The sequence below is a fragment of the Numida meleagris genome, chromosome 12 (genome assembly GCF_002078875.1).
Source record: "Numida meleagris isolate 19003 breed g44 Domestic line chromosome 12, NumMel1.0, whole genome shotgun sequence".
In the NCBI taxonomy this organism is placed as follows: Eukaryota; Metazoa; Chordata; class Aves; order Galliformes; family Numididae; genus Numida; species Numida meleagris.
In genome coordinates this window covers 3204913-3220038 of record NC_034420.1, presented here as the reverse complement: position 1 = coordinate 3220038, position 15126 = coordinate 3204913, and the positions used below count along the sequence as shown (strand labels likewise).

Below are 15126 nucleotides of genomic sequence, written 5' to 3'. Positions count from 1 at the left end.
TTTCAGATTTAACAAGTCTTTGATTAAAACACCCTGTCTGAAAGGCACTGGGCCTAGTCTCATAAACTGGTCCCTAATACAAGTCACTGAAGTGCTGTTTGTGGCAACTTCAGCCCATTTGCTGTGAGGCATAACAGATTAAACAGATTTCCCACAGTGATGGATGGGATACAGTTTGGTTTATCTCCACACGTACAGTTAAGTCTGTATTTCACTTTTTTGAATCTGTACTTCATTTTGCTGGTAAACGTGGCCTAGAAAAGAGTAAGATTCATCTCATATAATTTGAGCTAAAATGTGAAATTTTTGAAAATGCCCCACTAGTGACAGAGAAGTACTTTTAGAGAACATATAATTCCCCCTAAGATACTCAAGATCAAATGACTCTCTGGAGATGCATAGTTTGCTCTCTTGGGATATGGAAAACAGCTTTTATGGCTGGTTTGATCTCAATATCTAACATTTATGTGGCTAAAGATATGCAAGATGAAGCCCCTACTATAACTATCTATATTGGAGCTCTTACCTTATCATGTAATTTACCTTCACTCTTACATATGACTGCAAGGACATACAGGTAGGCTATTAAAGAGATGCTGAGAATCCCCACCAATTTAAAGAGTACCTTGTTGATTTTTCGAAGTGCTGCCTCTGCTTCTGGCCGACTAATATAAGCAACATACCATTCATCATTTAGTGAATCCTGTATTTTTTGTGGGAGAGGATAAAGAAGAAAGTCATCTGTCAATGAATTAACTTGTGATGTTGACAACATACTAGTAAGTAGAGAGAAATTTGAAAATGAGGATTATTTGGATTTATCTCTGAATCTCTGATAGTATAAGTCTGAGGGATCATACTAGCATATATTAGTGTATGGTAAGTGGTATCAAAAGATTTTGAAGTAATTTGATCACTTTGAAAAGTATGAAAGTGTTACAGACCTAGCTGTATTACATCTTCAGGTTTTCCTTCTAAGGGAGGAAAAGTAATATTCAGAGATATTTTCAATAAAAATTAGTTTTTAAATCTTAGAATCACAGAATGTTTAAGGTTGCACGGAACCTTAAAGATCCCAACACCCCTGCCCTGCTCAGGGACACCTTCCACTGGAAATGACATTTTCTCTTTCATCTGCCTGGGACATGAACATCCCTCGCTTTTGTTTCTCTCTCTCTCTTTCTCTCTCTTTTTTTTTTAAACGATCATTTGAGATAATTGTACAGACTTCCTGTGAGCATAACAGTGCAACTATACAGGTTGTCATGGTTTTCTCTAAACTTGACATTTTTAAAGATGTGTGAAACAAAATGCGGCTGAAGGGTATGAATTCTCTACTCAACATGGTTTTGTGGAAAATAATTAATATGCAGTACTACTTCAAAGCAATTGTGCAGAGCAAGAAATCCAGCAGACAAGTATTTCTCTCACTTTGTTCTACAGTTTTTTTTTGCTGCTGTTTTTTTCTTGGTGGAGACAAAATAAGGCACTAAATCTTGACACAGAAAAGGAAACTGAAAGTATCTACTAACATCCTGACAATGTCTGCCAACTAGAAAAAAAGCTCTGAAAACAATTGTCTCTCAAAATCAGCATATTTGCTGTGTTTAGTTGTTACAGTTAACGCTTGCGATGTTGTTGTACCTCATCCTCCTCCGTGTTTGTCTGGTGAGCGGTCTGTCTGCTGGGAATGGGCAATGGAGGTCTTAGATCAGCTGTGCCTCTTGAAGGAGATCTGCTGTTGTTGCCTTTAAGATTGCAGTATAAGAATAGAAAAAATATTAAAATCAGGAAATAATTTCATCTGGGGAATGCATACAGGTATATGGCATTGAATCTTGATTCTGCAAGGCATAATGAATTTGTATCACTCTGATGCTGATATGTTTTGAGTTGATTTGAAATCAGATTTAGGCTAATGTATAAAAACCATAGTCCTTGCATAACTTCATTTTAAGCTTCCTTTATTTTTTCCTTAGTCTTGCAAGATTAACATGCAGCATATTTCACATGGGAAGTGTTTTCTCCCTTTGTCAAGACTATTCATGTGCCACAGTGATTTGCAGGTAGTATTACTCAGCTTTCAATATTGTTAGTTGTATTGGAAAAATTACTTATATGAAATTTTGTCAATGGTTTAACTAGACTGTAAGCCTAAACTTTCTGGGAGAAAATCTTAGATTCAGAATAGTGCACTGAAACTGCCGTGCAACCTTCAGCCACTGTTTGTGCATAAAATCCAGGAGGATAGGATACAAACCTAGGGGAAAGCGAGGTGGTAGGGAGCCACTTGCAGACAGGCTTCTAGAGCTGTTTTAAAACAAAACAAAACAAAATAGTCAGTACAATATGTCATTGCTATGCAACATTGCTATGCTTTAAAATACAAATCTGGACTGTAAGCCTGTTTTCCAGAACATGGCATCCCCCTGAGGGCCATGAAGGATGAGAACAGCCTTCTCTTCCTTCTTTATATTTTTCATTCCTTCCTTTGACATAAGTAGATCTACCAATAAATTGGAGCTCAGTATCTGGGTATTAGGTACATAGGATTCAGTAATGTGTAAGGATCAATGCAAAAAAACTACTTCAGCTTGTGAAGTGTTCAGAAGAACTGTGTACGTTATTCCTTTAAAGTAGGAAGAACAGGCAACAGCTTTCTAGCTCTTTCTTTAGGGTTCCACTTACAGTGTTGTTCTACATGTGGTTTTTTCACCAGTTTTGAGGAAAATTCAGCTTCTCATCATAAATGTTTCAACTCTGGATATGAAGCTACTGGAGAGTATAGTGAAGGGCCACTAACAAGGTGGGGAGCTAGAGCATCTCACTTATGTCAAAAAGTGGAGAGAGCTGGGACTGTTTAGAAAAGAGAATGCTAAGGGAGGATCTTCTCAGTGTGTATAGGTACTTGAGGGAAGGTGCAAAGAGGACAGGCAGGCTCTTTGCAGTGATGTCCAGTGCCAGGACAAGAGGCAGTGGACACAAACTGAAACACAGAAGGTTCTGTTTGAACATAAGGAAACTTTTTTTTTTTTTTTTTTGCTGTGAAAGTGGCTGGACACTAAAATAAGTTGTCCAAAGAGCTCGTGAAATCTTCTTTCTTGGAGATAGTCAAAAGCTGTCTAGGCATGGTCCTGGGTAACTAGCCCTAAGTTTCCCTGCTTGAGCAGGGGATTTGGAGCAGGTCACTCCAGAAGTGCCTTCCTGCCTCTCTGTGATTCTGTAAGTTAGAAACTGACAGAGGCACTGAGCTCACACCCACAGCACCGTAACAATTCTATGTGACTATCCTTGATTTACTTCTGGTTTACTTCTGCTACATTTTTCTGCTTTGTGTTAGAAAACCCACAAATTCTTTTTTTTTTTTTCTTCGTGACTCAGGTGTTCCCAAAATGAAGGGTCCCAATCTTCAGTCTTTATTTTTATTTTTAATTTCTTCACCTAATTGGAAACAAATTGCCTGCACTCTTTTTCTTTACAAACCATAGTTCTCTTCTGCTTAAGGGAACTGTACAAAAAGCTCTTGGATTAATATGTTAATTATACCAGTTGAACAGGGGCGCACTGTCATCACTTGTGATTCATGGGAGAGATTCAGCCAAATGTAAGCTGCTTCTATAGAAAATTTTGTATTGCTATATGAGTATAAGAAGAAGAATACATCACAGAAATAGTCCATATTTGCATATGACCTTGCTATTGCTACTAGGATATTATTTCTACTTGGGTGTCAGCAGTTCCGAGGAATGTTGGTAAATGGGAGGATTCCTCAAAGAACTATTACAAAAAAATACTGAAATTAAAGTATGTACATTACGCTTAGGCTCAAGGAGCCTGCTCGTATTCATCAAAGGCTAGTTGCACGCTACCTCAGAAATCAAATTTTAATTAAGGGCTTTTTCCACTATCAAATGAAGTCATAACAATCTAATGTTTAGAAGTTGAAGCTAGAAAAAGTCATATTTTAAGCAAGCAAGGTTCACGATTTCAAATAAGAATTAACTATTAAACTAACATTTAATAAAAAGGTGGTGAACTTCTTTTAGATATTCCATTTTAGACAACTAAGGTTGATTTTTTTTTTAGTTTTTTTCAGTTGTAGCAATAGCACTCCTAGAGTATGCAGAATGCTTTTAAAGAAGGACCTGATTGACCTACAGGCTGCAGAGTTTTGTAGGAAAAAGTAGTTCCTTCTCAAAAGGGCTTGTCATGTTTTTGTGTAATGCAGGCAGCAGGAATAATATCTTACAAATGGAAGCATTTTACCATGTAGGCCCTAAACTATTCCGTGACATAGCATTGAGAATGTGCATTTTATCTTTGTTGTCCGATGTACACTGCTTCACTGAATATAGAGCTTCAGTTATATCAAGGATTCTCTTTGATAGTAGGAACAGAAATTAGCATGCAGTAAAGGAAAGGGTAGAGCTTGAAAAGCAAATTTTGAAGTAGTTAACCTGTGTTCCCCATTGCACCCTGCAGCAATATATACAAAAAGAAGTTAGGATTCAAAAGGAATGAGATGACAGTGGGTGAAACAAACCTTTCTGCACCAGGCATACTGTTGGATCCTGGCTTAGGTGGAGGCTTGATAGGTTTTGATGGGAATGTATTGGAGACATATGGGGGCAAAGATATCTGTGGCACTGCTCTTTGCGGTGTGTCTGTAGAGAAGAGAAGAAAACTTAAAACTTTTCTGAGTTAGAATGAAGAAATCCCATTACATTTCTGCTGTTTAATTAGATAATAGAGGAATTTTTTTCTTAGAAAGTCCTTGATATGTTAGTTATGGATTGTAACTTTGTATCATCCACTGAGAGCTCAATATTAAGGAAATTAAAATAAAAAAAATAAAAAATAAAATGGAGCAGACTGGAATATTTACCTTTTATAAGTTATGTTTTGGACAAGGAGCAATTCAGACACTAACTGCAGTACAGCTGAGATAGTGTTCTCTGTGTTACACTGCTTCTGAACGGTGAATTTGAGGTTATGTTTTTAAACGTCATTTGTGAGATCTCTCCCATATAATCATAAAGAACATAATACTAAAATGATATTTTTTTTGCAGTGTCCTCAGGACTCAACTACTGGTAAAATGGAAGTTATAAAGATTTGGCCAAATGTTCTGCTTCTGTTATGAAGCTGCTTTACAAACATAATTTTCAGAACTAAACTTACAAAGAAATTTATAACTAGTACTAATTACATGAAAAAAGTTCTGCTTCTGTTCCTTGGAGTAAGTACCATTACACAGAACACGGTACCATAGGGTCTGACTGAACCTTTAGTTGCATACTGAAAACATACCTATTTGTTCCATGCAGTGTAGAGATTACAAGTCTCTAAAATGTAACGTGTTTCAAAGTAAGAAATCCTGCTGTCTTGTAACTGACTGACCCCAAGAAGCTATTAACTATTGATTTCTGTGTTCTGTGGCTTTGCTATATAAATCTGCACAAGGTACGTTGTAAGCATTTTACGGCCTGTCAGGATACCAGCTGACTTTCTGAAATGGCTCTAAAGAAATAACTCTGGAAACTTTTTTTTTTTTTTTTTTTTTTGTAGCACTAAGACAAAGAAAACTTCATGTTTTTAAAGTTAAGTTTTAAAGAGAAAAAATACTTACTGTCTTCTTCTTCCTGTGGAACCAAGAGAAAACAAATGTTAGCAACTTATAGCACACTATGTTTTACAAAACAAAGACCTGGAAGTTGGTAAATTTTGAGTATATTATCTAGACTGTCACTTTCATCTGAAATGTTGGAGTTTCTATCTTCATACAGCACCAAATAATTTTTAAGTTCTTTTGATAAGTGGCAGCTATTATTTACAAACAAACAGTGAAGTAGAGGTACCACAGTAGATCTTGACCCAATGTAGTGTAAACTTTCCTCATTCCTTAGGTAAATGTAGGTTCTCAGAGTTATCTGAAAATTAAATTCTTAGATCAGCCTAAGCTAAATAAAAATAATAATTAAAAAAATCCAAAACCAAAAACTTAGTCTTAAAATCAGAAAAATCACCACTCCAGGGTCATAAAAAATGTTGGGATTATTCTTCATATTATCTGAGATAAAGTATTTGGGCAATCAACTGAGCCTGAAACAGAAGAAGTTATTAAAAAGGAACAACTATGCTATGAAAGATCCATCAGCATTCACTACAACACATAAACAAACAAGTTTACTTTTTCCAGAATTATTCGTTTTTACAGGAGGTACTTCATTTTATCATAGTACCTACACCTTTGCACTCTTGCTTTGAGACTATACTTACTTCAGGCCTTTTCTGTTGTGCCCAACCCTGCCTGAAATGAAACAGAGAAAACAAAGCATGGATTAAAGATGGAATATTCCCCTTTCACTTGATGTGCATTAGGCTATATTTTCAATTAAGACATTAACTTTTTGTAAATTCTGTAGTCCCGTGTAACTGCAGAAGCAATTTTTTCTTGTCAGATAAATATCCAAAATTCTAATATTCAGCCATAATCTAGAATGGTACACTAGTCCTGAGCCAATCTTGACTATATAAGCAAGCAAAAGTCTGAATAATTTATCATTAAGATTAGAGTTTAAAACAAGTTTCTACACTGATGAAACATGAGATTTGAAGTCTAAAACTCATTTACGGTCCACCACAACATTGGGCTGGTGTGGCACTGGCACAGGCAGCCCAGGGAAGCTGTGGATGCCCTATCAGAGGTGTTCAAGGCCAGGCTGGATGGGGTCCTGGGCAGCCTGGTCTAGTGGGTGGCAACCAGCCCATGGCAGAGGTGTTGGAACTAAATGTTCTTTTATGTTCCTTCCAACCCAAGGCATTCCATGATTCAGTGATTCTGTGATGGCTGGAGCACATGATGAACCTTCAAATCCTTGTTTCTTTGACAAATTTTCTTATCTGATTGGCAGATTTCAATTACTTCCTTATTTTGTTTTAAAATCAATCACACTATTCAGCCTATAAGTAATCTAGAAAATGCTAGAAAATTATCAATTTATGCTATAGAATGCTATTTGCTATGGATTTTACAGGCTAATAGTAGGAGAATAAACCTTTCTCTTTCTAATATTCCACACAAAATATCTTTGGGATTCATGAAACAATGTTTCTTAGAGCAAGACCTTGATCTGGTGGTTAAAATACGGATCATATGTTTCTTTATGCCAGTAGGAGGTGAGCCTTGACATATGTAATGGCCATTTGAGATATGGCTTGAAAGGCAGCTTTTATCAGATTCATGCTTTTCTGCAGCAAACAACACATTCCATACATATCGATGAAACAAAACTTTGATGTGTGCAGTAGCAGTGAATTATACTATCCCACATTGCTTATCCATATTTTTGTTGAATTCGATTTATGCTTCCATTGAATTGTAATTAAATGAACTCTTACTTTACGGGGATTTGCTTCCTTAGAGGAGGTGGATTTCCTCTGTCATGTCTGTCACTCGGTGGGACAGGAGGTTTTGGCATCATTGCTAGCTGTTCTCCCAGGGCTCTGAAGCAGGAGCGAGATGATGAATAAAGGCAAAAATGTGCTTAATGTGAAAAAATTGACTAATCCTGGCATCTAGAGTCTCATTCCAGGAGGCAAAACTCCTTACCTTAGCTGTGGAGCCAGAAGCTGTAAAACAACAAGGAATAGTTAAGAGTTAAGAGCTAAGGATATCAACACAGGTTAAAAACATGTGTAAGCACCATAATAAAGAGACCTCACCTTTTCAGGATAGCCTGGCTTTCTCCCTGAAAATAGTGAAAGCTTATGTTTAGAAAAAATGTAACTGCAGATAATTAAACTTTCTATTGAATAATACTGATAGTATTTTTTTGCTAATTGAAGCACTAGGGCTCCAGAGATGTAAGCCATAAAAAGATTTGGGCTTTATAAGGAGTGGAAAAGTTGCAGTATCTCTTATTAAAGGAAAAAATTTTAATTTTCAAATGGCACATATTACAGAAGTACTTTCTGTGATTCAGCTTTGAATTACTGAATACGTCTATGCTGACATGTACCAAATAGTTAACTAATAAAAATCAGAGTGGTCAGTTTAGACTCTTTGTACAGTACAATATCCAGGTCTGAAACAGATGCCTGTCTTCCTTTCTTTCTGTGTTTTTTAAAATTCTCAGTATTCTTTTCAGTCTGGGTAACAAATTACATGTAGTAATGTACACAGATTTTTGACAGCTTTGTATGCAAAGTTTTTCCCTCTTTTAACCTTCTAAATTTTCCTAAGATCATTCATTTAATTTATTTTATTTCATTTTTGTGCAGGAATCTCATAATGTCTTTCTGATCAACCAGTCCTAACCTACTATGTAAGTATTGCTCACATTATTTATTCCACAACAGATCACCTTATAGATGACTGGATTAAAGTACATTTTGTTGAGCCTTGATCTTTTGCATGAATTCTATTTGATCTGATAATTTTGAATATTAATATTTGTATTAATATTCAAGCAATTGATATTACCATGAGCAAATACTGACCTGGTACTGGGCTTTCTCTTTCAAATGGTGGAGCAAGGCGATCCAGTGGGGGTTTCGTGCTTCTGTCTATAGAAGGAGCTGGGGCTAAACACAATAACTGTGTGAGACAGTGCGGTGGTACAGGTCAACGTAACTTTATTTTGCATAGCCATGGACTAGAGAATAACAAAGGAGTCTTCTGATTAAATAGTATTAGAAACTGAAGCTGAGGAGTTACAGGCAAAAGTGAAGTGCAGTGTAGCCCACTGACAAAACAACAGCTGTACTTACGTTTTGAAGGCTTGATATTTCTGTCATTGTTGCTTGGTAGAGGAGGGAAAGCTGGCAGCTAAAACAAACATTTTACACATGGTTAAAATTGGCCCTCTCCTTCTGTTTTAATTGTAATGTACTGAACACACCACACTGTGTATCTGACAGTCTTGGTGTCTGATAAAGCACAAAGAATTGGTCTCTGCCCACTATAGGATGGAGAGGAGTCATTAACGCTCCAGAAGAATGTCCTACATATGTGGTTTCTTGTCTTATAAAGAATTCCCTCTGTCTCATAGGGAATATTTTAGTGGGACGTTCTGTTTGGGGTGGGCATGAGTATGTCAAAGGAAAGAACCAGGAGTTTCAAGAACGCTGCTGTAGCTTTGTCTCTTCAGTGCAGCAGGTGTTAGTTTTGAAGTCTGCTGTTGAAATTAGTGGAGCAAATTGAACGTTGAGAAAGATGTGCTAATGCTGTGCTAATGCTAGTTGCTGAGTGAGGCAGTGGGAAAAAGAACTTTCTTATTGCGAGAGCTGAGTCAAACAATGGGTTATCAGAAGCAGCAAAAAGGGTGAGAATGTTTTGACATCTAAATCTAAATCTAGATTTCTTCAGATAAATGCCTTTCTATGTTCTTTCTTACTCCAATAAATAGTGCAGCAATCTAGGACACCTGTTATGAGAGCTCATGACATTTCAAAGAGTACTGTGTGTTTTATAGATGTGAACTATGGAACTGGGCCAGACCAAAGTCCCTGTACCACATCCTAAAATTACCTTCACATGGGTAGGTCTTATGTATGGCTGTGCTGGCATACACTGAACTGACAGTGCAAGTTGTAAGCATCACAATAGCTTTCAATTTCAAAGATTTCAAAGGACAAAAAAATGGGGGAAAAAATGCATGTCATCAGGGTTCTCAGTCCCTCACAGTCCCTTATACTTTTCTATAGTCTTAGTTCATTTGAAAAAAAAATTCTTTTTTTTACAAATGTTGTTAAAGAAACAAAGTGGGATCTGTTAAGAATCTGTAATTTGAATTCACAAGTTGATACAAATTTCCAGTGTTGAGAAACAGACAAGTAGTGTGAAACAGTGTAATACCCGACCCACCACATTTTATTGTTCCATGAAAAAAACACACCCTGTAAGAGCTGAACTGTTTTGACTGCTAAAAATCTTTCTTTTTCCTCTACATGTACTATTTGAATAGCAATAACATTGCACTTGGATTTCCACTTAGGTACTGGCAAAGTAAATAGATGAAATACTTCATATGCTGTGAAATATCAAGAGAGGAACATACAGAAGCACCTCTTCCACCAAATGAGGCTGGTGCTGGGGCCGGGCCGGGCCGCTGGGGTGGTACTGGAGGCTGATGTGACGATCTGGCTGTTGGAGGCCTGTCTAAAGAAAAGAAAAATCCCAAACTAAGCAACTATGCAAACAACTTTGTTATTTTATTCTCATTAGATCTTCGTGAAAAAGGAGCCCTTGCAAGATGTTGCGTACTTAATCTGATCTATCATACAGACATTATGTTAGTGCTTAATGGGCGGTTACTTTATGATCAGTGTTCTTTTGGGAGCTAGAGGCTCATCTGTCCCTTTGGTGGTGGTGACTGCCCCTGCTTGTCTGTAGGCTCGCACATTCCTTTTTGTTCCCTGCAGCACGGTGTCGGTGTGAAACACCAGCCAGTCTAAGTGGCAGTGTTTTGTACTCCTGTACTTCACTCACAACTGCAGGCTACTGAAAAATCACACACACACACACAAAAATGACAAGCTGAGAAAGCTGATCTCTTTCCAATTTTCGCTAGTTTTTTGCTGCTGTTATGACAACTCATTCTGTTCAAGGAACAACTGCTAAAGCTAAAATAGTACGCAATTTTTTTTTTAACTTTACGCAGATTCCAAACCACAAGCCATATAGTGCACACATCACATGAAACTTATCTTTAATCCAGCAGAGCTTGTCTGAAGTAGAAAATTGAGCTTTAAAAGTTACAAAGATACGAACTTGCAGTGTCTGTGCCACTTTGAGATAAAGCCTTCTATATTCCACTACCAGGCACATAAAATGTGGTTGATAATAACGTCAAAACCTTAGTTATGATTTATTTCTAGTAATTACCTATATAGTCTGTGTTGTTTGCAAGTGACTTGGCAGGAAATATGACGTTGTGGTGAGCTTCATCATTATTGGATGGAGGTGGCTCGTAGCCATCACTGTCATGTTCTGCTTCCTCAGTTTCTTCTGTTGGTGATTCATAGTCAGCATCATCTTCCTTTTCCTGGTCATCATCAGGGCTTTCATAGTCATCATCTTCATCCTGACCAATGTACATAAAAGATGAGTGCTATAACTGGTTACTATTTTTGCAGTTTCCTTGGGGCTTTTCAGTACGGTATTTTTCAACCTGGAATACATCAAGTTTTTAAAATCATTTAGAGTGTCTGTTTGTAGATAACAGGCAACTTAAGGCATCAGCAAGCAATTCCGAGCTTCCAAAAAGAGCACTGAAACAGCAGTTATTGTCTGTTGAAACTCATTCTTACTTAATCACATGTATTCTATGGGCTGAAACTTGACTTTAAAAATACTTCTGAAAAAAAAAAAATGAGGTCTGTGATAGAGGTCTTGTTCCTGTACTCTGACCAGAACAAAAGCGGACACATACAACAAGTATCTTACTAGGTCCTAAAAAGATCCCATGTAAGCATGGTAGTGGTCATTGCACACATCTCCTGTGCAATCTGCCATGACTTACAGAAGAAGTGTTTTTATTTTTTTCACTGATGCCTTAGCTGAAAGTTCCAGACTAGCTCACACCAGCCTCGTTCAGATGCATTACAGGTGGTTGCTTTCATCTCTTAAGCTCCTGAAATAGCAGCAAATCTCCTGCAAATGCAGTAGCAAGTGTTTTTTAAGAATCTCTCTCAACTGAGTTTTTCCAAAGCACATTGACAATGGTCAGTGAGAGATCTTCATAGAATTGGACTGTAGATCAGTCAATTTATTCATTTTGCTAGTTAGGTTGTGTTTGCCTCATCTAATTAAGTTTACCAGTGCATTTTCTATGCTGAAAGACAGAAAGCTTTCTTTGCAGTCTATCTGGCTTCAAAAAAATAAATTGGATTTTTCAAAAAATAAGCTTTATAGAGAACAAAATGGCAACATTTTGCCATTGAATAACACAGCGACCTTTCCTTTACTAACCACCTCTCTTAAGAGCTTGAAATAGGAGTGGAAACTTCAGCTGGTCATAGTTTGTGAGCTTGTACTTGAACCAGTGGTACAAATTTGCCATTGTGAAGCTCTGCCTTGTATTATTGGGCAAAAGCCCTTTTCTAAGTGAAATTTTTCATGCAGCTACTCCAGTCATTCATGATTCTCTTTTTACTTAGCCTAGCACCCCACGCCATTGCCCAATCCATCCATACTGTCCAAAGTAGGTAATGCAAGAAATGATAGAGATTATAGAAGAGGTAATCTGTTGAACTAGTATGTTTTGTTAATTCTCATACTCACAAATGAAGACCAGCCATCGTCTTCTTGACTGTATCCTGCACAAGGAAGTATATGCACAGTAAAATTTTAAAATATCAAGGCATTACTTGACAAAAAGGACAAAAAACATCCCAGATCCATTCTGAACCACAATACCACAGTTCCTACCATAGCAGGAGCAAGGTAGGCCTGTCAAAGGCAGGCAGGCAGGCATTCGTGTGTAGCTCATGAAAGGTACTACAAATAACATTCTTATTCAAAATCAAGTTCAAAGCTTTCCTTATATGAGATTATATGCTGTCTCATCTAGTTTGTCCTGTTCTTTATGCTTTAAATACCATTTGAAGTAGAATGCTATCAGAATGAGCACAGCCTTTTATCTCTTAAAAATTATTATAACTTTCAAATCTAAAGTGATTTTAATTTCAACAGATCTAGGGGAGCATGGTGGCTTGCAGAAGGTTTAAGTGCTCTTTGCTTATTAAGAAAATAATTAAAAATTCAAAGCATGGCAGACATCTGGAAGCTTGCATTTCTACTGTAGGGTGCTGCTAGGAGTGGAAGCATGGAGTGGAAGCATCAGAACAAAAACATGTGTAAGCACTGATCCTACATATGGGGTTAAAGAAAGGCACTTTGGGAATGTTCATGTAAATTTCTCTACTCTTGCCTTTCCTCTCTATCATTTCTCTATTAAAAAAATATTTTCTTGTTCTCTCATTACTACAATTTTTGGTGCAGTGTACAGTGTTTTGCTACTTCATGCACTCTTTTTTCCTTTTATTGCCTTTTTTTTGCTTTGCCTTGTTTCACTTATTGTGTTCTACATAGATTAGCCTAGTGTTTTAATATTTTTAAACACTCTTTGTGGTTAGAGACCGTCAGTACGTACTTACCTGAATTTTCAGGACTCTTTTGTGTTTGGCCCCTATAACAAAGACACAAACAAATAAATTCCTTCCAATTGCAATTTTTAAATGTTTTGAGTACTCTAAAATCTATTGCTAATAAAGCTAATGTTTAGTTTTAAAAGTAAAATGAAGTTTGTGTAGGTTAGTTTAACTTTACACAAAAACACACTACTTTGTATTTCACATGCAGTCACCTAATGTTGGGTAAACTGTCTGGAAAACAAGGCCAAGTCAGTGAGGTGGAACGTTTGGAAACAAGTGGAGTCAGTAAGTAAATTTACCAGGAGCATCAGTCCTCAGAATAGAACTTTAAATAGAAACTTAAATAATTCTACTGGGCTTCTGAAAGTCAAGTTCAAAATGTTTGAACTCTAGCTAATGCAAAGGTAGGAAATCACATCCTCAGGTGGTCTAAAACCATTTCATGTAGACTAGACTTCAATTTTCACAGTGTATGAATTTAAATTGTTGTTTTCTCACGACTCCCCCACCCTAAAAATCAGTGTAATTGCATTTTTTTTTGCTCTTTTCCTATTGCAAGAATATTATATTCAGTAAGTTCATGAAGCATTTTAAAGTGTAATGATGTATAGGTCTGTAAATTGCATTAATGGTGACTCATTAATGCAATTATATGTGCCCAAATTTTATAGTATTCCTAAAGAGTAATTTACTCAGTTGGAAAATTGCATGAAATTTATATCTTTATTGGTTTCAGACATGACAGGAGTATCTAGGTTGTCCATGGGCTCTAGTACTGCTATTCTTAACAGACAACATTAACAAAACATTTTATTCTATGTACTTTCCAGGTCATTCCTCTGACACACAGGTATCAGACCAACAACAGTCCAGGAAAGATATAGCTGAAAACTCTGAAAAAGAAAGTGGAATTTTTTCACTTACCATTTTGGGAAGAAAGATATCCTTCCTTCATTCCTGTTTATTTCTTGACTTAGTTTACTCACAATGCTGTTTAAAAGAAGCACAAAAATAGTTTAAAAAAAACTCCTTGAATATTGTCAGTCCCTTTCTCAGCTGCTTTCCTCCCATTTTACCACAAGTTTTACTAAATGAAATCTTTAATTCAGAATTATTATTTACTATGTGGTAGGAATACTTAATTTCTCTTCTTATTGCAAAACTGCACTACAGCACATAGGAAAAAGGAGAGCTTGTAACTTGGCAATTGCATATTGGACTTTTTTACATAGATGAAAACCCATATTGTTGATGAAATTTAAAAATCAGTGTTAAACTCAGCAGGCCTTAGAAATTCAGGATGTGGTAGACGTCATGCACTAGAGCAGTGCTTTAAATAATGGTGATGCATTTGTATTATTTTGCATGGAAAAAGCAGATACTATTTCAGGAAACATCTTCTTTCAAGCCTGTAGTCACGGAATCTGAAATCAAATGCACCTTTCTTTTCTTTTTGTCCCCCTCCCTCAACAATCACAATATGCATGATCAGGAATCCCTCCAATAAAGAATGTGGAAAGGCCGATTCAGCTTCATGTCAGAACACATTTGCAGGGCAGGGCACAAATATGAGTGAAACATAAGATGAATACAGCTTTATGTCTAGAGAGATTTTGATGTGTTGGTCATCACTCATGCATAGTTTGTGTACAGCGTTAGGGCGAATAGCAACCAGTGAAATACAATCTTCAAAGATCTTTAGGTCAGGAGCATGCAATTAAGCTGTGCTTATTACTGGCATCCATACCCAGCACAGATAACCATGAGTGATGTTTTTTATATTCACTGAGGCCCTGAGAAGAGCATCAGGGTTACAGGACACAGATAAAGAAATGAACTGCACTCAGTCCACTGAGAGCCACGTAACTCTGCTCTGCTACTAATGAAATTTGCCTCAACGATTCTTTTATTTCAAAGAAAGTTTTTGTTTCAAAGAAAACATATGCTGAGTCATACTCTGATTCTTAA

At 36.8% G+C, this 15126-nt stretch overlaps 1 protein-coding gene across 1 annotated transcript in view; it reads right to left on the bottom strand.

The window, feature by feature from the left end:
- LCP2 (lymphocyte cytosolic protein 2) overlaps positions 1-15126 on the bottom strand; it is a 30536-nt gene that overhangs the window by 1620 nt on the left and 13790 nt on the right. Inside the window, exons 4-19 of the mRNA XM_021410944.1 lie at positions 14083-14148; positions 13162-13193; positions 12287-12321; positions 10889-11087; positions 10062-10162; positions 8773-8830; positions 8503-8586; positions 7726-7751; positions 7613-7632; positions 7402-7506; positions 6280-6310; positions 5630-5642; positions 4544-4664; positions 2261-2310; positions 1645-1748; positions 626-703 (exon numbers count right to left, since the gene is read on the bottom strand). Coding sequence (XP_021266619.1) covers positions 626-703; positions 1645-1748; positions 2261-2310; positions 4544-4664; positions 5630-5642; positions 6280-6310; positions 7402-7506; positions 7613-7632; positions 7726-7751; positions 8503-8586; positions 8773-8830; positions 10062-10162; positions 10889-11087; positions 12287-12321; positions 13162-13193; positions 14083-14148 — 1123 coding nt within the window. The remainder of the gene's footprint in view (positions 1-625; positions 704-1644; positions 1749-2260; positions 2311-4543; positions 4665-5629; positions 5643-6279; positions 6311-7401; positions 7507-7612; positions 7633-7725; positions 7752-8502; positions 8587-8772; positions 8831-10061; positions 10163-10888; positions 11088-12286; positions 12322-13161; positions 13194-14082; positions 14149-15126) is intronic.